This window comes from Phyllobates terribilis, unplaced genomic scaffold, assembly GCF_046119375.1.
Source record: "Phyllobates terribilis strain yellow unplaced genomic scaffold, ASM4611937v1 Scaffold_335__1_contigs__length_2066515, whole genome shotgun sequence".
NCBI classification, from domain to species: Eukaryota; Metazoa; Chordata; class Amphibia; order Anura; family Dendrobatidae; genus Phyllobates; species Phyllobates terribilis.
In genome coordinates this window covers 1,101,789-1,128,648 of record NW_027363095.1, presented here as the reverse complement: position 1 = coordinate 1,128,648, position 26,860 = coordinate 1,101,789, and the positions used below count along the sequence as shown (strand labels likewise).

The window sequence follows — 26,860 nt, the reverse complement described above, 5'->3', positions numbered from 1 at the left end:
TGATGGCTGGACATTCCCATCTTGTTTGTACTTGCGTATAATTGTTTGTACAGATGAATGAGGCACCTTCAGGTATCTTGAAATTGCACCCAAGGATGAGCTGGACTTGTGCAAGTCCACAATTCTCTTCCTGGTATCTTGGCTGATTTCTTTAGACTTTCGCATGATGCTACACAAAGAAGCAGTGTGTGTCAGGTGTGTATTAAAATACATCCATACGTGTGTCTCTAAATAACTAAGATGTTGCCAAAAAAACGGAAGCTTCCAAACACGTGATATGTGTTGTGTCGGCGTCTCTGCCTCCTGCGCGGCAGAGACGTCGATCCACTCATCACCGTGGCTATGGTTCGGCGTTCCCCGCTATTTCCTCTGGTCTCACCGCAGCATCTTCCCAGGGTGCGTGCACCGCGCGCAGATCCCCCCGGGCACTGTACTCTTAAAGGGGCCGCGCGCGCCGTCCTAAAAAGTCCCTGGCCAATGGCCGGAGGACTGCCCCTATTTAAAGCACCTCCTCAAAAATGGAGGTGCCTGTGCAAAGTTGTGGTTTGTGTTCTAAACACTCTTTCCAGCCCTCAGGTCCCAGTGCTGCCTGCCTGTCTATCAGCCATGTCCGCCTGTCAGTCTGCCTGCCAAGCCTGCCCGTTTACCTGCATTGTCTATCAGCCATGCTCATCTGTTGTGCCTCTTGGCTTTGGCCATCAGTCCCGTGGGAGTCGCCTGCTCTCACTGGAGGTCGGTCCCAGTGTGGCACCTGTTCCACCTTCTCCGTCCCTCCTTGGTTCACGGAGTCGATTAAGCCGCCGTGTAGCCAGGGTCCAGTTACGCCCCTCTGGTCCCTCCTCATATCTCAGCACAGAGGTTTCATCACCCGGACCCGTAACAGTATGATCATATGGGCAGTCCAAAATTGTTTAAAGGCATAGTAATCTTAGTGTATGTAAACTTTTGACTTTGCAGTAAGTAATAAATATGCCTTAAAACATTCTCTCTCTCTCATTATTCTGGCATTTGACAAATATTAAAAATTATGGTAATCCTTATTGACCTATAATGGGAAAGGTTTATTCTGATTTAATTTCAGATATTGAGAAAAACGTGGATACAGTGAAGGAAATAATTATTTGATCCCTTGCTGTTTTTGTAAGTTTACCCACTGACAAAGACATGAACAGTCTGTATGGTTTAGAGATGATCTGCAAAGAGGAGTGGACAAAAATTCCTCCTTACATGTGAGCAAACCTCATCATCAACTACAAAAAAAGTCTGACTGCTGTGCCTGCCAACAAGGGTTTTGCCACCAAGTACTAAGTGTTGTTTGCAAGAGGAATCAAATACTTATTTGTCACTACAAAATGAAAATAAATTTATCTAATTTATACAATGTATTTTTTTTTTTTTTTTGGATATTCTATCTCTCAATGTTAAAATTAACCTACCCTTAAAATTACAGACTGTTCATGTCTTTGTCAGTGGGTAAACTTACAAAAACAGCAAGGGATCACAAGGGCTTCTGAGGTACAGCCACCAGTGAGCGGGGTCACCATTGTTGAGGGTGCCAACCTCCCCAGCTAGGCAGTATAAGCTTTGTTTAGGTACAGGATAGGGTAAGGTAGTGACTGTGTCAATTATTTAGCAGCATCATTGTTTAGATCTGTTTATATACATCCACAACAAGCCATTCAGCTTGTAATTTTGCTAGTTTTAAGTACATATCTGCTGTTAGTCCAGTTTTTAATGCATATATTTAATAAATGTTTAAGATTTTACTTTAGGGAGGTTTTCCCACAGTACTGCCCCCTACACCCACAATATGGTTTCATCCACTCCACCGACTACCCCAGTGCTGATTAATAAATACTCACTTAGCCCCATTCTTGGTGCAGATACTAATAAATCCAGAACCTATGAGATTTTTACTACATCATAGTTGGATAGTTAGAGGCGTATTATCCATAGCGGCAGCCCACCCGGCCACTATTGTGCCCATGAGAAAAACAAGAATTTGAGCTTGGTTTAAATTGGCATACATTCAGCACATAATGCATGTTTACAATGGCCATTAATCAGAAAAAAACTACAAGAAGAAAAATGATCATAAACCCTGCTGTAAATAAATAAATAAAAACCAAAAGTGCATTTAAATAAAATAGGGTTCTTAGTAACACTGTTTTTGATCAAAAATAGCATGAAAGCTACCATGGCAAGGTGAACCTATTCGGGATAGTCCTACTCTGTCTAATATTAAAAACTTTACCATGTGTCAAAGCCTCAAACTTCTGTGTGTGAATCAGACATGAGATCTAATGTGATAGAAGATTACAGTGCAGGGAAGACGGGAAACATTCATATAGCCGGCCAGTGGTGATGTAGTCAGTAACGGACTCTGGCCAAATATGTTTCTAGAGCTGTAGTAGAAGATGAAGATGTCGTCCTCATGAAGTAGTTATTCCTCATGTCACGTGTAATGAATATCTCCTGCAGTATTGCTAATGCTGATTCCAGTGTCGGTAAATGAGACGAGAATTAGCTTTATGGAAGATGAGTCTTTGAGAAACGTGTTCAGCTGCCGACTCCAAGGAAGAAACTGCTTGTTGTCTGTGGCCTAAAATATATATGTTTTATTACTAGATGTAAAGCAGAAAACTAAATACCGTATTTTTCGGACTATTAGACGCACTTTTTTCCTCCAAAGTTTTGGAGGAAAATAGGAGATGCGTCTTATAGTCCGAATGTTGGGGGATGAGGGGGTATATATATGATGTGTGGGGGGAGCGGTAGCGGCGGAGGAGTGGGGCACAGGAGGCAGCAGCCTACACTGTCCCCGCTGCTAAAGAAAATTAATATTCAGTGCTTCCCACGCCCATGGAAGCGTGAATGAATATTTAACCTGTCTCTATGCTCATGGTCGTGGAGAGCGAGTGAATATTCATGCCCTTTAATAGCTTGCACACGTGATCTCCCAGCAGGAGCTGTTCTGCAGCTGTGTGCCGGCTATTAAGGAGCATAAAGTCACTGTGACTTCCGGGAGCTGATCTCTCCTTGTGAGCCGCGCATGGTAGTGACGCCAGGCGTGGCTCACATGACCAGATCAGTGGGGCAGACAGGACGCAGCGCTGGAGGAGAGAAGAAAGGGGAGTAGGAGTGTTTATTTTTATTTTTTTATGTGCAGCATGATGGGGATGAGGGGGACCATACATACCAGGATAAGGATGAGGGGGCCATACATACCAGGATAAGGATGAGGGGGCCATACATATCAGGACAGGGATGAGGGGTGCCATGCATATCAGGACAGGGATGAGGGGTGCCATGCATATCAGGACAGGGATGAGGGGTGCCATGCATATCAGGACAGGGATGAGGGGTGCCATGCATATCCGGACAGGGATGAGGGGTGCCATGCATATCAGGACAGGGATGAGGGGGGTGTCATGCCTACCAGGACAGTGATGAGGGGGGTGCCATGCATGCCAGGATCGGGATGTGGGGTGCCATGCATGCCAGGATAGGGATGGGGGGTGCCATGCATGCCAGGATAGGGATGAGGGGGGTGCCATGCATGCCAGGATAGGGATGGAGGGTGCCATGCATGCCAGGACAGGGATGAGGGGGGTGCCATGCATACCAGGACAGGGATGAGGGGGTTGCCATGCATGCCAGGATAGGGATGGGGGGTGCCATGCATGCCAGGATAGGGATGGGGGGTGCCATGCATGCCAGGATAGGGATGGGGGGTGCCATGCATGCCAGGACAGGGATGGGGGGTGCCATGCATGCCAGGACAGGGATGGGGGTGCCATGCATGCCAGGACAGGGATGGGGTTGCCATGCATGCCAGGACAGGGATGGGGGGTGCCATGCATGCCAGGACAGGGATGAGGGGTGACATGCATGCCAGGGCAGGAATGAGGGGTGACATGCATGCCAGGATAGGGATGAGGGGTGACATGCATGCCAGGATAGGGATGGGGGGTGCCATGCATACCAGGATAGGGATGGGGGGGTGCCATGCATGCCAGGATAGGGATGAGGGGTGCCATGCATGCCAGGATAGGGATGAGGGGTGCCATGCATACCTGGATGGAGGGATGCCAGGCATACCAGGATGGGGATGGGGGCCACGTATAAAAGGAAGGGGGGCATATAAACCAAGATGGGGGATATTGTTAGAATTGGAGGACATTACCCCTATACCAGTGTCAGCAATGTCAACACATTTTTTGCTTAATTTTTTTTTCTATTTTCTTCCTCTAAAACCTAGGTGCATCTTATAGTCCGAAAAATACGGTACTGTAAAATAATATATCTCCTCATATGTTTCTGTGGCATCCCGGTTCACGTTCTACTGCTGCTAAATGAGACAGTTGTAGTGTGATAGTAGACTTGTTCCAGTGTGGGCACTGTGAGTTAGGAGATATAATACATTGCATTGTAAATTGGACTTTCCTGCCATCTACTGGCCAATGTGTGTATATGAAAGGTAAGTGATTATTCTCCTCACAATAAGCTGCCATAGACACGGCTGGGAGGAGTCTCTCAGCTCAGGGCTCGCACACTGACTGAGCACTGGTACAAATCAGTAGTGGGCGGTTCAAGCTGCCTAATGAAGATACAGGAGACAGACACTATTTCTTACAGAAGAGTTTCCATGCCAGTCCACGCTGGGGGGACATTTTTCTCCACATAATCTCCTTCCAAAAAAGACAAGCCTCTTCCAGTCAGGAGAGATAACTCTGTTCGTGTGCTCTCCTGCACGCTGGTTATCCTGTTTGCTTCTAGCCGGACTAGATCCACGTGGCTGACACACCATCGAATACCCCCTGCGAAAGGGAACGGTGGGCTAAAAACTGTGAGCACACCCAGACTTTAGTGTGTTTCCACGGAGAGCCAATCTGTGAAGGTCCCTCCATCAGTGTAATATTACTTAGACTGCGCATAGCATTTCCTCTACTAGCAAGTGAAGAGGACTCTGCTCCAGCCGCCCTGAGAGGCCATAACCTCGCTTGTCTCATGAGGAGAGAACCATTACTTTCATATGCACAAAATACTGTAAACTTTGCCTTCAAGAGAGACTGTACCCCGTTACCTCCTTCAGTAAAATTGTTATGTTTACAAGTTCACCTGCGTGTCTGGCTGCGTGTGATTGCACAAACATCACGGGCACTCCAAACTTGCACCCAGACACCACAACTACAGGAGTGCCCCCTGGGGGTCCTATACCATCCACAAGTGCCACCTTCCGACAATTGTTGTGGACACTAGGGAAGTGTTTAGGGGTCCAGCGACCCACTCCAACTACTGTGACATCATTATCTGCTGCCTTTGAGACTACATACCCCAGCTGGCCCTTCTGCAACATCTGGGGCCTCCTCAGTGGCCCACCACATTTCCCCTTATTATCTCCAGTAATTGTATTATTACACAGGATTTTTATGATGTTACATCAGCTCATCATCATCTCATTCAGGTCCCTACAATATCGGATCCCCTCAGTGAAGATCTTCTATATAAGAGAATTTTCCTGATTTACCCATCAAGGATGGATATGGACAGAGACAAGATGGTGGAGAGGATATTCCACCTCACCCTAGAGATCCTCTTCCGGCTTACTGGAGAGGTGAGAGATTCTGATGACGTCACATTACATCATTCTTATCTATGGGAATAACAGATGGACAGAACTGGAGAGGTGAGGACTCTGGAAATGTCTAGAGTAAGATTTATTAATGTGTGTCTCCATAACCAGGATTACACAGTAGTGAAGAAGACCTCTAGTGAGCACTGTCAGGACCCTGTGTCTGAGGGATGGGGAAGACTACTGAGCCCTCCACCTCACCCCCTGATACATGAGGACATCAATGACCAGAAGATCCTAGAACTCGCCTACAAGATGATTGGGCTGCTGACTGGAGAGGTGACACTGCTGGAAATGCTGGGATATTATACAGTAACGCTATGAAGGGATCGGGGATGACGGTGTCATTGTATGTGTCAGGTTCCTATAAGGTGTCAGGATGTCGCCGTCTATTTCTCCATGGAGGAGTGGGAGTATTTAGAAGGACACAAAGATCTGTACAAGGACGTCATGATGGAGCTTCCCCAGGCCCTCACATCACCAGGTAATAGACAGGACTAAATACACACGGCCTATAATTATCTGTATGTAAAGAATGAATTCAGTCCCTGTATGTGTTTCCTCCAGATATATCCAGTAAGAGAACAACACCAGAGAGATGTCCCCATCCTCTTCTTCCACAGGACTGTAAACAAGAAGATCCCAATGTTCCTCAAAATCATCAGGTAGATGGAGAGAAGGTGTCATGAGATCTATAATGTGTAGACAGCTGTGAAGGTCTTGTGCTCAGCCTTGTTTTATCCACCAGTACTATATGTTTTATACTAGCTATTGAACCCATTCTACGCCCAGGTGGCGAGCATTTTTATTGCTATATGGTCTCCCATGCTGGTATGTGCTGCTCCCCTCCTGGTATTTGTGCTGCCCCCATCCTGTCCCCACCATCCTATCCTGGTATGCATGGCACCAGTCACCCCCAAATCCTGGTATGCATGGCACTCCTCACCCCCAATCCTGGTATGCATGGCACCCCTCACCCCCATATCCTGGTATGCATGGCACCCCTCACCCCCAATCCTGGTATGCATGGTACCCCTCACCCCCCAATCCTGGTATGCATGGTCCCCTCACCCCGCAATCCTGGTATGTGTGGTACCCCTTATCATGGTATGCATGATCCCCTCATCCCACAATCCTGGTATGCATGGTCCCCTCACCCCCCAATCCTGATATGCATGGCCCCCTCACCCCCCAATCCTGGTATGTGTGGCCCCCTCATTCCTTTCACACTGTACACACATACAAAAAAATAAACAGTTATACTCACCTTTCTTCCCTGTGCTCCAGCGCTTCTGCGCCCTGTTCTGCCGGAGGCTGGGGGAGGAGTGTGTCGCCGAAGCACTGCGCTGTCCGACGCCATTTTTGCTGAACACACACTGTAAATGTGTCTTCAGTAAAACGGCGCCAGATAGCGCTATGCACATGCGCCGATCCGACGCCTCACTCCTGCCCCATCTCCGACGAAGAGAGGCACCGCTGCAACGCTCTTCCCGATCAGGTAAGTATGGCGCCGGAGATTGCGGTATACGTTCAGTGCCTACGCATACAGCGATCTCCGGAGCCATACACACTCCTCTTACCTGTAATGGCTGGATGCCTGATTCTGTCTGGAGCCATACTGCGCGTCGCGCATGCGCAGTCTATCGAGGCTTCAGACAGAGACCCGCATCCCCGGTTATATTATAGACTATTGTAATGAGAACGGTGGAGATGGCAGGATTAGAGCTGATCATAGATGTGACTTCTCCATGTTTACAATATTTGTTTCAGGGTGAAGATCTCACCCATATTAATACTACAGAGACATATGTGAGGGGTGATGAGCGATGTAAAGAGGAGATTCCTACATATGACTACACAGGTGAGTAGTGACCACTAAATGCAGAGAAGTCACAGATTCTTCTCAGTCCCTGTCTGTGGCTACTTTATCAGTGTTGTAGTCCGGCCGTATCACAATCGTGTGATCACCATTTTGCCGCTAGTCCACAACATTCTCCTATTCAAATCATTTTGGACATTGAAAGCCCTTTTCTATAGAACTTACAACCTCGACAATCCACCTACCCCCTGGGATTAGGAGACGCTGACCGTGACCTGTCCAGATCTGTAAACTACAAGGCCAAATGGCAGCGTACGTAGAATGTGCTGACAAGTTAGAAAATCACTTGAAGAAAAATATTCTGATGGGCCTGTAAGAGAAAGCGGAGGGTAATGATGCTGTTGGCTTCCTAGATCCCTGATATCTTATTGGATGAATCTACCTTCTCTCCCTTCTGTTCTGCTGAATATGCTCATATGGTCCCTACAAGACCAGGTCCAGTCTTTCTGGCCAAACTTCACTTTTATGATCAACAACATTAAATGTGCAGTGAGGCCAAGTGTGAATTTCTGTACAATAACAACAGAGTTTCCCTTTATTCTGACTTTTCAATTTCTTTTAAAACCAACTAACTTCAAACAGGATTGTGATAAACTATACAGAAATCATTACACCTGTGCCATGATATATATCTAAGCTGTGCGTGGCTGATGGCTGTAATATACATTTATTCACGCCTGCAGGAGATGTGTTGGCTCCAGCCCTGGTTTCATGGATTCACTCCATGTCATAAATTCCATTATATTTTCAATCCTATAGAATTCAGATTACTGCACAATCTCTCCTGAAATGGGGGCGCTAATACTTTCTCTACTCTTCTGGTCAGGACTCATAGTAGCTCCAATGGTCCACCACAAATGAGTGCAACTCCAGTTTAGTTTGTAGTTCTCCTCTCATACATATGTTGTTGTTGAGGATGTAACATAGAATAAAAAAAGAAGTTATTTTTTCCAGGTTCATTCTGTATGATAGTTTGATTGTGGTGGGATCGTCCGGCCTCACTTACGTCAGTCTGTAACTCCCTGGTAGCCTTTAAAAAAAAGGTCTCCATTGACTCTCCCAGATGCCCGAGATCTAAAATTAAGACATTTTCAGCTCTGCACTATTATAAATAGTTCTCTTTAATAAAAGTATATTTTTTTCTTTAATCTCATGTGATAGAAAATATTTATTAGACCTTACAATAATTTAGATGGCCAAGAGCCACCAAGCCGCATACTATAATTACCCCAGAGAGGTTTCACCATTAGTTACTCATTTTTTACTGATGAAGACTCTTGAGTTTGATCATTTCAGGAGATGTGTTATTGTCTATACTCACAGTTTAGCTCATCATCCTTTAACCTCCTCTACATGGATCTGGCGTTACACAGAGACCCCTAGGCTTGGGCCTTGGTGTTACCTGCTGTTCTGTGGAGTGAGATGGGATGAAGAATAGTCAGGTAGTTGGGACAGGACCAGGAAAGCAGAGAAAATACAAAATCAGAAGACACAAGAGTAGTCAGTAAACAGGTCAGAGTCCCAACAAGAAACAAATACACAAGCCGGGAGCTGAGCACAGAGGACTGAACCAGAGGAGAACAAGGCTGTATCCGGCAGCTTCCGGCAATATGCTTCCAGCTTTAGTAGGGCGCGGTGCTTTCCAGTTGGCTGAAGCAGGGAGCAGATTACTCCAGCTGGACAGCACATACCCCCATACTGCAAGACTGGATGGTACTACAGGTCCCAGGCACCCTAATCTTAGTGGCTGGACAGAGCCGTCGCCATACAGAGCTTCTGGTTCTGACATCTCCTCCATCACCAGCGCCGCCTGCAGGATGAATAAGGCGGCTTCTGGTGAGAGAAGCAGACGTCGGGGAGCAGATCCCAGAGGAGATGAGACACACCATTTGCAGAAGCCCTAATATGACATAATAACAGAAAACCAGAGCAGTAATAATCTTTATTTTCTTTATATATATATATATATATATATATATATATATATATATATATATATATATAATGTATAGCGCCAACATATTCCTCAGCGGTTTACATACATCATCATCGCTGTCCCCATTGGGGCTCACAATCTAAATTCCCTATCAGTAGTATGTCTTTGAAGTGTGGGAAGAAACCAGAGAAACACGGGGAGAACATACAAACTCCTTGCAGATGTTGTCCTTGGTGGCATTTGAGCCCAGGACCCCAGGCTGCAGTACGAACCACTGAGCTATCGTGCTGCCCTTAGCAGGGCAGCACGGTGAAATCCACATAAAGTGACTCCATTGCTCCATTGTGTAATTTTTAACCCTCAGGGAATTAATCTAAAGGGGTAGTGACTATTTTGATTCTACTGGCACTTTCTGGATATTAGAATACAGTGGATGTTGGAGAGTGAAAATTGCAATTATGCCATTTTATTACCCAGCACATAGTGCCCAGATTGTGCTCCAGGAGACACACACCGTAAATTAAGTGGGTTCTTCTCACTATAGTAATGTCAAATACATAGATGCTAAATGTGGTTTGGGCACACTGCAAGGCTCAGAAGCAAGGGGGAGATTTGACTTTGGGGGAGCAGATATTGCTGGATTGGGTTATGGAAGCCATGTTGCTTTTCAAGAGCCTTTATGGAAACCTCTGTTTTTTTTCCCTTTTTCACCACCTGAGAGAGGGTATCCGCCCACCAAGGGTACACGCGGGAGTGCAGTGGTATTATGCACCCTGTGGCTAAGCGCGCTGGCAAGTGGGACTTCCGGGGTTGTGCAAATGCAGGGCACGTGTCAAGAGGTTCCGGTGCTCCCTGCTGACGTAGCGTGCCGGGACCAGGACTACACACACGCAGAGCGCATGTTAGTTTCCGGCGCACCCTGCTGACGTTGCGCGCCGGAATGCTGGTCCATGGGGCTGCGCACACGCAGGGCGTGTGTCAGGAAATGAAGCGCCCTGCGGCAAGAGCCGCAGTCACCAGAGCAGCAGCAGAAGCCACCAAAGCAGCCTCAGCAGCAACAGCAGCTCCATCAAGGCCGCAGCAGTGTCAGTCGGACAAGCGGCAGCAAGACCAGCCAGAGGAGCAGTGCAGGTCGCGAGTCCACCACCTCCAGCCGGGAGCGATCATATGAATTGATCCAGCCTCAATCTCCAGTACCCTGAACGGCAGAGTAGTGAGTGATCTATGTGAAAGTTCACCATAGTAGATGGGTCCCTTTTTTCTATGTATTTTTTCTACTAGGAAAAACCCAAAAAGTGTAGTGCCAAGAGGAATAACATGGAGTGTGCGCTGTGCAGGGTTAATTTTCCCAGCACTTATACTAAAAAGCTTAGCCCGAGTTGTATCCAAGAAACCATATCAGAGGAAACACCTAATTTTGCTATGGATTTAAAATCTTTAATCCAGACGGAGGTTAGGGACTCCCTAAAGACGTTGGCTACACGTAAAAAGAGTAGGAAGCTGAGACGTCATACATCAGACTCAGAAATTCTGTAGTATTCCAGGGCAAGGTGAAGTCTGTTTCCTCTCCTACCTACTTGTCATCCTCATCATCATCATCTTCCTCAGATAGCAATACAGGAGGTAGGCCATGTTTTCCAGTGCAAAACACGGATAAGCTGATTAAAGCCATCAGAACAACTATGGGCATAGCCGATACCAAGACCCCTAGTACTGTTCAGGACATCATGATTGGGGGTCTGGATCAGAAGAAGAGGCGCACATTCCCCGTCAATGAGAGGATCGTTTATCGACAGGGAATAGAAAGGACCTGATGGGAGAGGGCAGTTACCATCACCTTCAAAGAGAAGATACCCGTTTGAGGAAGAAGAATCAACCAGGTGAGATAAAACCCCAAAAATTGACGTGACAGTATCAAAATTCTCTAAATAAAATCCACCCTGCCGTTTGAGGATTTAGAAGCTTTCAAGGATCCTCTTGATAAAAAAGCGGAAACCTTATTAAAACAAACCTGGGAGTGACCAGCGGGAGCATTGAAACCGGAAGTCGCAGCCACTTGCACAGCCAGGTCAATGATGGTCTGGTTTCAGCATCTAGAAGACCAGATTAAAGGGGACATTCCAAGGGAAAAAATCCTGGCCAGTCTTCCGTTAATGCAGGGGGCGGCTGCTTTCCTCGCGGACGCGTCGGCAGATTCAGTAAGACTGGCCGCCAGATCAGCGAATTTATCCATCGCAGCTCGCAGAGCTCTGTGGCTCAAGAGCTAGTCAGGTGATGTACAGTCTAAGATGAAACTGTGTTCAATCCCGTGTGAAGGGGAGTTTCTTTTTGGCAAAGCTCTGGATGACATACTGGATAAAGCCACAGATAAGAAACACAGGTTTTCCAGTGTGTTGATGCCTCAGTACAAGACTTCCTTTCGTAAAAGGAAGTGTAGTATAGGTACATTTTCCAGAGACCAGTGCAGATGGAAGGACAAGGAATGGAGGCTTCATGTTCGGAGGTCCTTCCTCTGAGAACAGAAAATCCCCTAAGTGACGGGCCTCCCCAGGTAGGAGGAAGACTGTCCCACTTCCTGCCTACCTGGAAAAAAATTCCATCCAGTGCCTGGATATCAGGAATTATAAAGACAGGACTGAGACTGGAATTCAGATCCATTCCCCTGCAGACCTTCAGGATTTCGTCTCCCAGGAGGCCCAGAGAGCAAAGAGCCCTGGAGCAAGAGGTATTAAACTTAGTGGAAAAGAAGGTTCTGAGAGAGACTAATAAGCGAGCAGGGGAAAGGATTCTATTCGCCCCTGTTTCTGATAAAGAAGCTGGTTGTCTCCTTTAGAACCATAATCAACTTGAATGGCCTAAACAACTTTCTAATCTACAGACCCTTCAAGATGGAATCTATAATATCAGCCATAAAGATGTTGTTCCCGGGTTGTTATACGAGTGTCCTTGACCTGAAGGACGCCTATTACCACGTCCCAATCCATACAGGATACCAGCAGTATCTGAGAGTAGCTGTGTATATCATCAATCGTGTGAGGCAATTTCAGTTCACAGCTCTGCCCTTCGGCCTCTCCATGGCTCCGAGAATCTTTACGAAGATCATTCTGGAGGTCATGGTGCATTTGAGAGAACAAGATACTCTAGTTGTCCCTTACCTGAACGACTTCCTGGTAGTAGGCAGGTCAATGCGAGTTTTCAATGCTCTCTTGATAAGAGCCTGAGCCAGCCTGATCAATCCTTGATTGTTACTGAATCTAGAGAAGTCAAGCCTGGAGCCTCGGAAGGTTCCGTCTTTTTTAGGGCTTATCTTCGACTCAGAGGGATAGACTTGTCTGTTACCAGAAGGCAAGAAAAACAGAATTACGTCCCTAGCCTCAGGAGTAGTCAGGAATCCATCCATGACCCTAAGGAAAGCAATGACTCTTTTAGGTACAATGACATCATGTATCCCAGCAGTCCAGTGGGCTCAGATACACTCCCGATATCTGCAGCTTGATATCCTAGCAGCGGAGAAACAACTCAGGGGACACTTGGACAGGAAGATGACACTTTCCAATACAGCCATCAGCTCATTCGCATGGTGGCTGGATCGGGAGAACCTGTCACAGCGAGTTCCTTGGTCGTATCAGGTCAGGGACATAATTACAGCGGACTCAAGCTCAGATGGCTGGGAGCAAATCTGGGAGATCGTGTAATACAAGGAGTCTGGTCAGACAGCGAGAAAGCCTTCTCCTCAAAACATGAAGGAGCTGTTGGCGGTAAAGAATGAAGTGATGAAGTTCAGTTCCCGACTACAGGGACAACACATCCGAATTATGTCAGACAACAGTCGACTATGTCAATCATCAGGGGGGCACGAGATCCCGACCTCTCCTGTTGGTGAAAGAGCAGATTCTACATTTTGCAGAACAACATCAATTTATGCTCTCGGTTCTGCATATTAGAGGCAAAGAAAACTGAGGATCAGATTTTCTGAGTCAGAATATACTGAAGCAGGGTGAATGTTAATGCCAACGATTTTGAGGAAGATTCGAGAGGTACAAGCAAGGGTCATACTAATCGCCCCATTCTGGCCCAAGAGACCCTGGTTCACCTGGATAAAGAGGATGTCCCAGTCAGATCCATGGGTCCTTCCAGATGCTCCAGATCTCCTCAAGCAAGGCCCAGTCTTCTGTAGCGCCGGCGTCCCTGCCCTCTGCTAGGCAGGGACGCTGTTCCCCTCACCTCTCTGCTCCGTGCCCGGCGTCCTCCTCCCGCTCTGCTGGCAGCGTGCGCTCCTTCCCGGCCACTGTGCTTAGGGCGTGCGCGCGCGCGCTCTCCCTCCCTCTTAAAGGGGCCGCGCGCGCCGTCCTAAGGAGTCCCCAGCCAATGGCCGGAGGACTTCACCATATATAAGGCACCTCCTCCAAAATGGAGGTGCCCGAGCAATGTTGTTGCACTGTTCACTACTCTGCTTCAGCCCTCAGGTCCCGTTGCCAGTTACCTGCCAGATACCTGCCAGATTCCTGCCAGCTTGCTGTCTTATTCCTGCCTGATATTCTGCTACCTGCCTGCTAGCCTGAGGTCCGACGGTCTGCCTTACTACTCCTGTCAGTCTGTCTAAGGACCAGCTTGCCCGCTTACCTGGGAGCGCACATCAACTACCTGCCTGCTTGCCTGAGGTCCGACGGTCTGCCTTCCAACTCTTGTCAGTCTGTCTATGGACCAGCTTGCCCGCTCACCTGGGAGCGCACATCTGCTACCTGCCTGCTAGCCTACCTGGAGGCTCTGCCGTCACGTGCTGTGACCACCTGCCTGTCCAGAGACTCCTGCCCGCTCACCTGGGAGCGCTCATCTGCTGCCTGTCTGCTAGCCTACCTGGAGGCTCTGCCGTCACGTGCTGTGACCACCCGCCTGTCCAGAGACTTCTGCCCGCTCACCTGGGAGCGCTCATCTGCCGCCTGTCTGTTGGTCTTCCTGGAGGCTCCGCCGTCACATGCTGTGACCACCCGTTCATCCAGAGACTCTCGCCTGCTCACCTGGGAGCTCACGTCTATCATCAGCCGCCACAGGTCGTACCAACCCTTTACCCAGAGACTGCCCCGGTCACTTGCCGTGACCATCTGCCCGTTCACCCAGAGACTGCCCTGGTCACTTGCCGTGACCATCTGCCCGTTCACCCAGAGACTGCCCCGGTCACTTGCCGTGACCTCCTGCCCGTTCTTCTAGAGACTGTCCCGGTCACCTGCTGTGACTGCCTGCCTGGTCGCCACCCGCTCCCTTACAAGGACCGCCCCCTTGTATAGTAGCTCAGAGGTTCCGCCTCCCAGACCCGTTACATCTTCCATGCTCAGAGGTTGGGCATTTGATGGCCTGGAGTTTGAAAGGTCATTACTAATCCAGGAAGGGTTTTCCCAAGGTCTATTCACTACTCTGTTCAAAAGCAGGAAGCCTGTGACGACTAAGATCTATGGTAGGACATGGGCAAAATTCCTATGTATTTCGGCGCAGTCGGCTAAGGTTAAAATTCTTATTAAAGCTATTCTGGAATTTCTTCAAAGGGTCTTAGATATGGGGTTTGCTATCAGTACCCTTTAGGTGCAAGTATCAGCGCTAGGAGCTTTATATAACTATAATTTGGCAGCAGATAGATGGGTTATCAGGTTTAAAAAGGCGTGCGATAGATCCAGACCTATTGTTACCCCGAGAATGCCTCCCTGGGATCTAAACCTGGTCCTGGAAGCCCTGACTAAGTCTCCTTTTTGAGCCCTTAGAAAGCGTGACAGAAAGAACTCTCACTCTGAACACAGTGATACTGATAGCTGTAGCATCGGCGTCTCTGCCCCGTACTAGGCAGAGACGCCGTCCCTCTCACCTCCCCGCTCCTGGCGCGGCGTCCTCCAGCGCTTCTCTCCCCGCTGCTTCCGGCACGCGCTCCTTCCCCGGCAGTGTGCTTAGGGCGCGCGCGCTCCCCCTCACTTAAAGGGACCGCGCGCGCCGTCCTAAGGAGTCCCCGGCCAATTGCCGGAGGACCTCCCATATATAAGGCACCTCCTCCAAAATGGAGGTGCCCGAGCATTGCTGTTGCAAAGCCTTCACTCTGCTTCAGTCCTCAGGTCCCGCTACCAGTTACCTGCCAGTCACCTGCCAGATTCCTGCTTGTTACCTGCCAGATTCCTGCTTGTTACCTGCCAGTCACCTGCCAGATTCCTGCTTGATACCTGCCTGATATCCGCTTACCTGCTTGCAAGCCTGCGGTCCGACGGTCTGCCTTCCGACACCTGTCAGTCTGTCTATGGACCAGCCTGCCCGCTCACCTGGGAGCGCTCACCTGCTACCAGCCTGCTAGCCTACCTGGAGGATCTGCCGTCACTTGCTGTGACCACCTGCCTGTCCAGAGTCTCCTGCCCGCTCACCTGGGAGCGCTCACCTGCTACCTGCCTGCTAGCCTACCTGGAGGCTCTGCCGTCACTTGCTGTGACCACCTGCCTGTCCAGAGTCTCCTGCCCGCTCACCTGGGAGCGCTCACCTGCTACCTGCCTGCTAGCCTACCTGGAGGCTCTGCCGTCACTTGCCGTGACCACCTGCCTGTCCAGAGACTCCTGCCCGCTCACCTGGGAGCGCTCACCTACCTGCCTGCTAGCTTACCTGGAGGTTGTGCCGTCACTTGCCGTGACCACCTGCCTGTCCAGAGACTCTTGCCCGCTCACCTGGGAGCGCTCACCTGCTACCTGCCTGCTAGCCTACCTGGAGGCTCTGCCGTCACTTGCCGTGACCACCTGCCCGTCCAGAGACTCTTACCCGCTCACCTGGGAGCGCTTACCAGCCACCTGCCTGCTGTCCTTCTACCCAGAGACTGTCCCTGTCACTTGCTGTGACTACCTGCCCCTCTACCCAGCGACTGTCCCTGTCACTTGCCGTGACTACCTGCCCCTCTACCCAGCGACTGTCCCTGTCACTTGCCGTGACTACCTGCCCCTCTACCCAGAGACTGTCCCTATCACTTGCCGTGACTACCTGCCCGTCTTCCCTGGGAGCCACCCGCTTCCTTACAAGGACCGCCCCCTTGTATAGTTGCTCAGAGGTTCCACCTCCCATACCCGTTACAGTTTGCTCGGGCCATGGAACCCGGTGGCACCCAAGCTCCCTCGCTCTCGGACCTGTGTCATGAACTGTCCCGTCAGAGGTCCCAACAGGAGTCCATGCTGAGTCACCTGCGGAATGTCAACTCTCGCCTGGACACTCTGACTGCTCCACCAGCAACCACCGCTAGTGTCATGACTCGCAACCCGGCAACGCCGCTGCCCACCAGTTTATCTCCGACCGGTCCAAAGTAGCTTTTATCATGTCCCACCTCACGGGGGAGGCTCTGGCTTGGCTAAATCCTCTATGGGAGAGAGGAGACCCCCTGGTGTCCGACCTGCCAGCCTTTCTCACGGCTTTCCGGAAAGTCTTCGACGAACCCGGACGGAAGACCTCATCCGCATAGTCTCTGCTACGCCTCCATCAAGGAAATCTCACCGTGGGCCAATATGCCATACGGTTCCGTACCCTTGCTTCGGAGCTGGCCTGGGATAACGACGCCCTGGTGTCTGTCTTCTGGGAGGGTCTGTCCGGCCGTATTAAAGATGAACTCGCCGGGCGGGACATTCCTACCACTCTTGACGACTTAATAACACTTGCCACCCGGATTGACATCCGGTTCCAGGAGCGCGCCAAAGAGGTCATCCGTGAGAGGAGGTTTCCACGTCTAGCCCCTATCTTCCAGAAACCCATCACTCCCTCCGTTACTCCCCAGGCACACTCACCTGAGCCTATGCAGGTCGACCAGACCAAGATGGTCAAAACCCGTCAAGACTTACGCCGTGCCGAGGGGAGCTGCTTCTACTGTGGCAGTAAGGAGCACCGGATCCGTTCCTGTCCAGAGAGGTCGGGAAACGCCTGTGTCTAGGATCGCTCAGAGAGGTTGCCCTAGACAAAAATAAACCCTCTCCATCCCTGATGCTGTCAGTCTCTATCATCTGCGGAGAGAACCGCTATTTTGAACTGGCTCAACTTGACTCTGGAGCTGCTGGAAACCTCATCTCTCAATCCCTGGTAGAAAAATACCGCATTCCCACCAAACCTCTGGCCGTACCTTTATCTGTCGCCGCCGTGGATGGGGGTCTCTTACCACATCCCATCCAACTCATCACCGAAGCTCTAACTCTACAGGTGGGAATGCTGCATTCTGAGAGCATCTCCTTTCATGTTCTGCCAGGACTCTCTCACGCCCTCTTACTAGGCCTACCTTGGCTTCAGAAACATGCACCCGTGCTTGATTGGCAGACCGGAGAAGTCCTTCGCTGGGGACAGGACTGCCATAAGACTTGTTTAGTTCCCGTCCATCCTGTCCGTCCTTCTCTTACTCCAGCCAATCTACCTGGTCTTCCAGCTCCTTATTGGTCGTATGCGGATGTCTTTAATAAAAAGGAGGCAGAGACATTACCCCCTCATAGACCATACGACTGCCCAATCGACCTGATGCCCGTGGGCGCATTTACCCTTTGTCCGCTGCTGAGACTCGATCCATGTCAGAATATATTGAGGAGAATCTGGCCCGGGGATTCATCCGGAAATCTACTTCCCCGGCGGGAGCAGGCTTCTTCTTTGTCAAAAAGAAGGACGGCTCACTCCGTCCCTGTATAGACTATAGAGGCCTTAACCAGATCACGGTGAAGAATAAATACCCCCTTCCGCTCATTCCGGAATTATTTGACCGTCTGAGGGGGGCTAGAATCTTCACCAAGCTGGACCTCCGTGGGGCGTATAACCTGGTCCGTATCCGTCAGGGGGATGAATGGAAGACGGCATTCAACACCCGGGACGGCCACTATGAATACCTGGTAATGCCCTTCGGTCTCTGTAACGCTCCCGCCGTCTTTCAAGAATTGGTCAATGACATCTTCCGGGACCTTCTCTACTCCTGCGTAGTGGTATACCTGGACGACATCTTGGTCTTCTCTCCGGATCTCTTCACACACCGGAGGGATGTTCGTCAGGTTCTGCTCGGGCTCAGGCAGAACCATCTCTACGCTAAATATGAGAAGTGCCTCTTTGAGCAGACCTCGCTTCCGTTTTTGGGCTACATAATCTCTCAGACCTGCCTACGAATGGATCCTGAGAAACTGTCTGCCATCGAGAAGTGGCCTCGACCTGAGGGGTTGAAGGCTATTCAGCGGTTCCTGGGCTTCACCAACTACTACCGCCTCTTCATACCGCACTTCTCTTCTCGGACTGCCCCAATCTCTGCGCTCACCCGTAAGGGCACTAATCCCAGAGAATGGCCGCCCGAAGCAGAGGAAGCCTTTCTTTCCTTAAAACAGGCTTTCTCTACCGCCCCGGTGCTGCATCGTCCGGACGTCAACAAACAATTCTTCCTGGAAGTTGATGCCTCCTCCTCTGGAGCCGGAGCGGTACTTACCCAAAAGTCGCCTTCCGGAAGAATGGTAACCTGCGGCTTCTTCTCCAAACTCTTCTCCTCTTCTGAGCGCAATTATTCTATTGGAGACCGAGAATTGTTAGCCATTAAGCTGGCACTGGAGGAGTGGCGTTACCTGCTCGAGGGGGCTCTTCACCCGGTAATAATTTACACGGACCACAAGAACTTGGCTTACCCTCAGAGCGCCCAGAGACTTAACCCGCGCCAAGCCCGGTGGTCCTTGTTTTTTGCCCGCTTTGATTTTGTTCTTCATTTTCGCCCGGCAGACAAAAACATCAAAGCTGACGCCTTGTCCCGATCCTTCCTGGTATCTGATCTAGAGGAGGAACCTAAGCACATCATTGATCCCGCCAGAGTAATGCAAGTGGCCCCCGTGAATCTAAATCGTCTCCCTCCCGGTAAGACGTTCGTAACAGTACCTGATCGGAAGAAGGTCCTACACTGGGGTCACTCGTCTAAGCTAGCTGGCCACGCCGGTCAGAAAAAGACCCTCCAGCTTATTACCCGGCATTACTGGTGGCCTACCCTGCACAAGGATGTAATAGACTTTGTTTCAGCCTGTGTGTCCTGCGCCCGCAACAAAGTTCCGAGACATCTGCCAGCCGGTCGCCTCCTTCCTCTTCCAGTACCTGCTGCCCCGTGGCAGCATATAGCTATGGACTTTATAACGGATCTCCCTGTCTCTGCCGGTTGTACGGTCATTTGGGTGGTCGCTGATCGCTTTCCAAGATGGCGCACTTCATTCCCCTGCCGGGCCTCCCGTCTGCACCCGAACTGGCTAAAGACTTTATCCGCCACATCTTCCGTCTCCATGGCCTGCCCCTCCACATCGTGTCGGATCGTGGGGTTCAGTTCACCTCACGCTTCTGGAGAGCCACATGTAAGTTGCTTGACGTCACTCTGGACTTCTCCTCCGCTTACCATCCACAGTTCAATGGTCAAGTGGAGCGGATCAATCAGAACCTGACCAGTTACCTCCGGCACTTCGTTAATGCCCACCATTCGTACTGGGTGGATCTCCTACCATGGGCCGAGTTCTCTTACAATAATCACGAGAGCGAATCTTCCTCCAAATCCCCGTTTTTTGTAGTCTTCGGTCAGCATCCTCGGATCCCATTTCCCGTCTCCACCTCTGTGGACAATCCGGCTGCGGAATCTCTCGTTAGCGAATTCTCCTCCATTTGGGAGAGTACCCGATTCGCACTCCTTCAGTCGTCCGAGCGGATGAAAAAAACACGCTGACAAAAAACGCCTGGATCCTCCACAATTCCGTCCTGGAGATAAAGTCTGGCTCTCGTCCAAGTATGTCCGGCTCAAGATTCCCTCCTACAAGTTAGGGCTTCGGTTCATCGGCCCACTGGAAGTTATCAAACAAATCAATCCGGTGGCCTACAAATTGAAACTCCCGGCCAACTTACGGATCCCTAACTCCTTCCATGTATCTCTCCTCAAACCCGTGGTGCTTAACTCTTTTTCCAAGTCTACAGGTACGCCCCCTGCTCCGGTTTCCGCTGAGAACGAGTTTGAGGTAGAGAACATTCTGGCCACCAAAAGGGTAAGAGGAAAAACCTTTTTTCTGGTAGATTGGAAGGGGTTTGGTCCTGAGGAGAGAACGTGGGAGCCCCGGGAGAACATCCATGCCCCTCTCATCCTTGATAAATTTCTCTCTGGCCTAAAAAAGGGGGGGCCTAAAGGGGGGGGGGTACTGTAGCATCAGCGTCTCTGCCCCGTACTAGGCAGAGACGCCGTCCCTCTCACCTCCCCGCTCCTGGCGCGGCGTCCTCCAGCGCTTCTCTCCCCGCTGCTTCCGGCACGTGCTCTTTCCCCGGCAGTGTGCTTAGGGCGCGCGCGCGCGCGCTCCCCCTCTCTTAAAGGGACCGCGCGCGCCGTCCTAAGGAGTCCCCGGCCAATTGCCGGAGGACCTCCCATATATAAGGCACCTCCTCCAAAATGGAGGTGCCCGAGCATTGCTGTTGCAAAGCCTTCACTCTGCTTCAGTCCTCAGGTCCCGCTACCAGTTACCTGCCAGTCACCTGCCAGATTTCTGCTTGTTACCTGCCAGTCACCTGCCAGATTCCTGCCTGTTACCTGCCAGTCACCTGCCAGATTCCTGCTTGATACCTGCCTGATATCCGCTTACCTGCTTGCAAGCCTGCGGTCCGACAGTCTGCCTTCCGACACCTGTCAGTCTGTCTATGGACCAGCCTGCCCGCTCACCTGGGAGCGCTCACCTGCTACCAGCCTGCTAGCCTACCTGGAGGCTCTGCCGTCACTTGCCGTGACCACCTGCCTGTCCAGAGACTCCTGCCCGCTCACCTGGGAGCGCTCACCTGCTACCTGCCTGCTAGCTTACCTGGAGGCTCTGCCGTCACTTGCCGTGACCACCTGCCTGTCCAGAGACTCTTGCCCGCTCACCTGGGAGCGCTCACCTGCTACATGCCTGCTAGCCTACCTGGAGGCTCTGCCGTCACTTGCCGTGACCACCTGCCCGTCCAGAGACTCTTACCCGCTCACCTGGGAGTGCTCACCAGCCACCTGCCTGCTGTCCTTCTACCCAGAGACTGTCCCTGTCACTTGCCGTGACTACCTGCCCCTCTACCCAGCGACTGTCCCTATCACTTGCCGTGACTACCTGCCCGTCTTCCCTGGGAGCCACCCGCTTCCTTACAAGGACCGCCCCCTTGTATAGTTGCTCAGAGGTTCCACCTCCCAGACCCGTTACAATAGCTATAACATCAGCCCGTAGAGTTATTGACTTACAAGCTCTGTCAGTAAATCATCCTTTTACACAGGTCACTGTAGATGGAGTTACGTTAAGACCAGACCCGGCCTATTTTTCGAAGGTGGCCTCCAAATTCCACAGAACACAGGAGATCATTCTCCCCTCATTGTATCCTAACCCAACAGATTTAGGGGAACAGAGGCTTCATACTCTAGATGTTAGACTGGTTTTGCTTCAGTATTTGGAGGTAACAAGGCCTTGGAGGAGAAGTGATGCCTTATTTGTCTCCTTCCAGGGAGCTAGTAAGGGACTTAAAGTTACAAGGGGAACTATAGTTAGATGGATCAGGGACGCCGTTAGCTTAGCATATTCCCCTAGTAATGTGCCAGTTTCAGAGAACCTGAAGGGCCATTCCACAGAGCTGGTGCAGCCTCCTGGGCTGAGAAGGCGGAAGTGTCCATTGATAACATATGTAAGGCAGCAACATGGTAATCTCCTTCTACCTTCTATAACCATTACTGGCTTGATCTTTCTTCATCTGCTGATCTATCCTTTGGGAGAAAGGTGTTGCAAGCGGTGATCCATCCCTAAGGTGTCTGTTCTATATAAATCTCTCAGGTGGTGCTGTCAAAGGAAAAGGGGGAAAAAATCATAGTTACCTACCGGTAACGGGATTTTACAGAGCCCATGACAGCACCCTTATATGCCCCTCCCCCCCCCCCCTTTTTGATCACTTATGGTGTTTTCTATATATGGGTGTATAGTGAGAAATGTTTTATTGGTGGTAGTTGTGTACTAACATACTGTCTGGAGGTCCTCTCGTGCTCTAAAACAAAACTGATGCGGAGGAGAGGTACCGCCTTTTTTATTCAGCAGGTTTCCTGTCCTTGGTGGGCGGATACCGTCTCTCAGGTGGTGCTATCATGGGCTCTGTAAAATCCTGTTACCGGTAACTATGATTTTTTTCATTTACAGACGATGGACCTGAGTGGGGCTTGTTGTTTGTGAGATGAGTAGAAGTTTCTATTGTTATTATTTTGCGTACATAACTTGGTGGCTTTTTATTCCATATTTGGGAGGCAGAATGAACAAACAGTTGAAAACCACGCTCTACTGGTTCATCCTATGAGGTTTTCTATTAGATTGTGAAATGTCAGTGTCTTGGTGAATAATTAATTCAATATATTTACATAACTTGCCATTATTATAGACAGTTTAAGTAGAAATGTAAAAAAATATAAAATCCAAGGATATTTTATTGAAAAATAATAGATTTTTATCTTAGCAGATGACTGTACCTGGAGATCAGAGGGACAGCTGACATCTTCAATTTTTAAATCAGACGATCTTGAGATCCCACAGGATACAATTGAAGTGAATGTCATTACTCCAGATTTACCATCATCCCTTCACAGCAAAGATTTATCACCTGATCCTTTGAAACAGGTCCTGTCTTCTGATTCATTACCAACTACTAAGGAAAATCATAGTCACAAATTAAGCATTAAAAAACAAACTGCTCCTAAAGCAAAGAAGACATTTTTAGAATATGGAAATAGTTTTCCTCTCGAAAAATCTTTTACTAAACGTCAAAAAATTCACACAGCCAAGAATAGATTTTCTTGTTCCAAGTGTGGGAAATATTTTAACAAGAAATCAGATCTTGTTAAACACCAGGGAACTCACACAGGGGAGAAGCCTTTTTCATGTTCAGAATGTGGGAAATGTTTTACTAAAAAATCCAGTGTTGTTAAGCACCAGAAAACTCACACAGGGGAGAAGCCGTTTTCATGTTCAGAATGTGAGAAATGTTTTTACCAAAAATCAGATTTAGTTATTCACCAGAGAATTCACACTGGGAAGAAGCCTTTTTCATGTTCAGAATGTGAGAAATGTTTTAACCAGAAATCAAGTCTTGTTAAACACCACAGAACTCACATAGGGGAGAAGCCTTTTTCATGTTCAGAATGTGGTAAACATTTTACACGGAAAGCAACTCTTAATAAACATCAGAGAAGTCACACAGGGGAGAAGCCTTTTTCATGTTCAGAATGTGGTAAACATTTTAAACAGAAATACGGTCTTGTTATACACCAGATAACTCATACAGAGGAGAAGCCTTTTTCCTGTTCAGAATGTGGGAAATATTTTACACGGAAAGCAGCTCTTAATAAACATCAGAGAAGTCACACAGGGGAGAAGCCTTTTTCATGTTCAGAATGTGGTAAACATTTTAAACAGAAATACGGTCTTGTTATACACCAGATAACTCATACAGAGGAGAAGCCTTTTTCATGTTCAGAATGTGGGAAATATTTTACACGGAAATCAACTCTTAATACACATCAGAGAAGTCACACAGGGGAGAAGCCTTTTTCATGTTCAAAATGTGGGAAATATTTTACACGGAAAGCAACTCTTAAGAAACATCAGAAAAGTCACACAGGGTAGAAGCCTTTTTCATATTCAAAATGTGGGAAATTTTTTAAACAGAAAGTGCATCTTGATTGCCACCGGAGAACCCACACAAAGGAGAATGCCACGACTGGTCTCTGTACAGACTAGAAACATCAGAGAAGTCACACGGGAGAAGCCTTTTTCAAAATTCAATTTTTATTGAAAGGTTAAATAATTTTCAATTACAAAAATACAAAAAAAATAAAAATAATAACCAGGACAATATCAGCATCAGTATATCATAGAATATAAGTATAACGTCCAATAAAACATCAAGTTATAGGAAGAAAAAGGAAGGAAGGGAACATTTTAGGCCATCAGTATTACAATTATGAAGTTACTAAAATCCAATGGAAACCATACGTAGTGCAGCCAGGCACGAACCAATGCGGAGCAAAATCCGGACAGAGAAGAAATGCACCAGGGGAAAGGGTGGGTCACATCAGTCTGGGGAGATAGGGCAAAAACTTAGAACAAGGATGAATTCTCATCGCCACACAATAAAAGAAAAAAGATTAGATCTACCTGTGGCCAGACATTTTTTATCCCTGATCACAGCATCATGGACATGAAATTACTTGTATTAAAAGGTAACTTCAAATCTCAGAGAGACAGAAAAATGTGGAATTACAAACTTATGACAATCTTTGACACACTCACAGAGCAGGAGTTAATGTTTCGCATGTATTTATGTCTTTCTACATCAACTAAGGAATGTGCTCCTCAGACCATGTGGCGGCATCACAATCATGGACCAGACCTCAATCACAGGACAATAAAACTTTCACACTCCTTATCAATGAACTGTTCCAATATTCATGGCCACAACTGCTTCTCCCTCTCCCATACTAATAGTTCTACATCACGCTACTTGTCTTATCTATTGCATTATTCTTGTGCCCTGTTGTGTATAAATATGTGACACTTCAGATGTTGTGTTATACTATGTCTGAAGAAGAGACCTGAGTAGTCTTAAAATTTTTCAGTTTGTTACCATCTTTTCAGTTAGCCAAAGGTATCAACTACTGAAGATTCTCAAATTTTAATATTTTTCTCCAAACAGCAATATTAAGATCTCTTTACAGGTGTTCAATGGGATTTAGATCCAAGCTCATTGGCGGTCACTTCACACCTCTCCAGCACTTTGTTTCCATTCATTTCTCTGTGCTTTTTGATGTATGTTTGGGGTCATTGCCATGCTGGCAACCCATGACCTAGAACGCAAACCCAGCTTTCTGACACTAGGCACTACATTGCCACACAACATCTTTTGGTAATCTTCAGATTTCATGATGCCTTGCACACAGTGCACACCCAATGCCAGAGGCAGCAAAACAACTCCAAAACATCTTTGAACATCCACCATATTCCACTGTAGTTACTGTGATCTTTTCTTTGTTGGCTTCCTTCTGTTTAAACAGTAGAATGTGCTTTACCAAAAAGCTCTATATTGGTCTCCTCTGTTCACAAGACACTTCCCCAGAAGGGTTTCAGCTTACTCATGTACATTTTGGCAAACTGCAGTGTAGCTTTTTTATGCCTCTGTGTCAGCAGTGGGGTCCGCTTTATTCTCCTGCCATAGCATTTCATTTAATTCAAATGTTGACGGAGGGTTCACGCTGACAGCTTGACTTTCTTTGAAATTTTGGTGGGGCTACTTATTCAACATCTGGACTATCCTGCATTGCAACATTTCATCAATTTTTCTCGTCTGTCCGCATCCAGGGAGATTAGCTACAGTGACATGGGTTGTAAATGTATTGATTATGCTGTGCACCAAGGACAAAGGAACATCCGGATCTCTGGAGATGGACTTGAAAAATATCAAGAATTTCAAGATTAGAACAGTTCTCTTCTCTTTCTGTTCTCCATGCTTAGTGTGGCACACGCATGCACACGATGCAAAGATTGAATCAACTTCTCCCTTTTTATTTGGTTTCAGGTGTGATTTTCATGTTGCCCACACCTGTTACTTGCCACAATTGAGTTTGAATGAGCTTCACATGCTTGAAATAAAGTTCTTTACCCACACCCCACAATTTTGACCGGCCCATTTTTGATGGTTTTGTGTGAAATTATGTTCACTTTGCCTTTTTTTTTATCTGTTTTTTTTTGTTGTTCCTATACACATAAAGGAAATAAACATGTATAGCAAAATGTGTAATTGCAGTAATTTTCTGGGAGAATTACTTCATTTTTTGGAACAATTTTAAGGAAGCCAACACTTTGACCATGACTTTTTTTTGTTGCAGCATTTCATCCTCTACATGTTCAGCTATATTAGAAGGCTTGTAGCAAACTCCAATTAGCAGCGTTCCATTATTGGCATTTCCATGTACATTTACCCATACTGACTCTACATTGTCGAAGCTCCCCTCCAATGTCGTCATTTAGCACAGGTCTTAAGTTGGATTTAATGAAAATACCCACCCCTCCACCTTTTTTCATTCCTAACCTTTTGAATGTAGTGTAATCCTCTATGTTTGTCACTCAGTCATGGCTTTCCAGCCAGGTTCCCGTAATGCCCACCACATCGTAATCTGTGGCTGACATTAGAGTCTCTAATTCATTAATTTTGTTTGCAAGACCTCTTGCATTTGCCAGCAGACATTTACTATTAACTATTTATTACTCCTACTTGCCTCCTTACTTTCCTTGAATGTCCCAGCCCCCTAAATCCTCATTGACCCCTACTGTCTCTCTCTCTCTCTGTCTACTCTATGCCCTTATTTGCACAAAAAACCCCCCCCCCTCCCAGATCCTAGTTTAAA

The 26,860-nt window shown here is 48.2% G+C and overlaps 1 protein-coding gene across 1 annotated transcript in view; it reads left to right on the top strand.

Annotated features, from left to right (window-relative positions):
- Nucleotides 1-26,128, top strand: part of LOC141221818 (uncharacterized) — a 33,550-nt gene extending 7,422 nt beyond the window's left edge. Inside the window, exons 2-7 of the mRNA XM_073666579.1 lie at nt 5,468-5,617; nt 5,747-5,914; nt 5,996-6,119; nt 6,203-6,300; nt 7,406-7,496; nt 22,918-26,128. Coding sequence (XP_073522680.1) covers nt 5,468-5,617; nt 5,747-5,914; nt 5,996-6,119; nt 6,203-6,300; nt 7,406-7,496; nt 22,918-24,083 — 1,797 coding nt within the window. The 3' untranslated portion in view covers nt 24,084-26,128. The remainder of the gene's footprint in view (nt 1-5,467; nt 5,618-5,746; nt 5,915-5,995; nt 6,120-6,202; nt 6,301-7,405; nt 7,497-22,917) is intronic.
- The last annotated feature ends 732 nt before the right edge of the window (nt 26,129-26,860 follow it).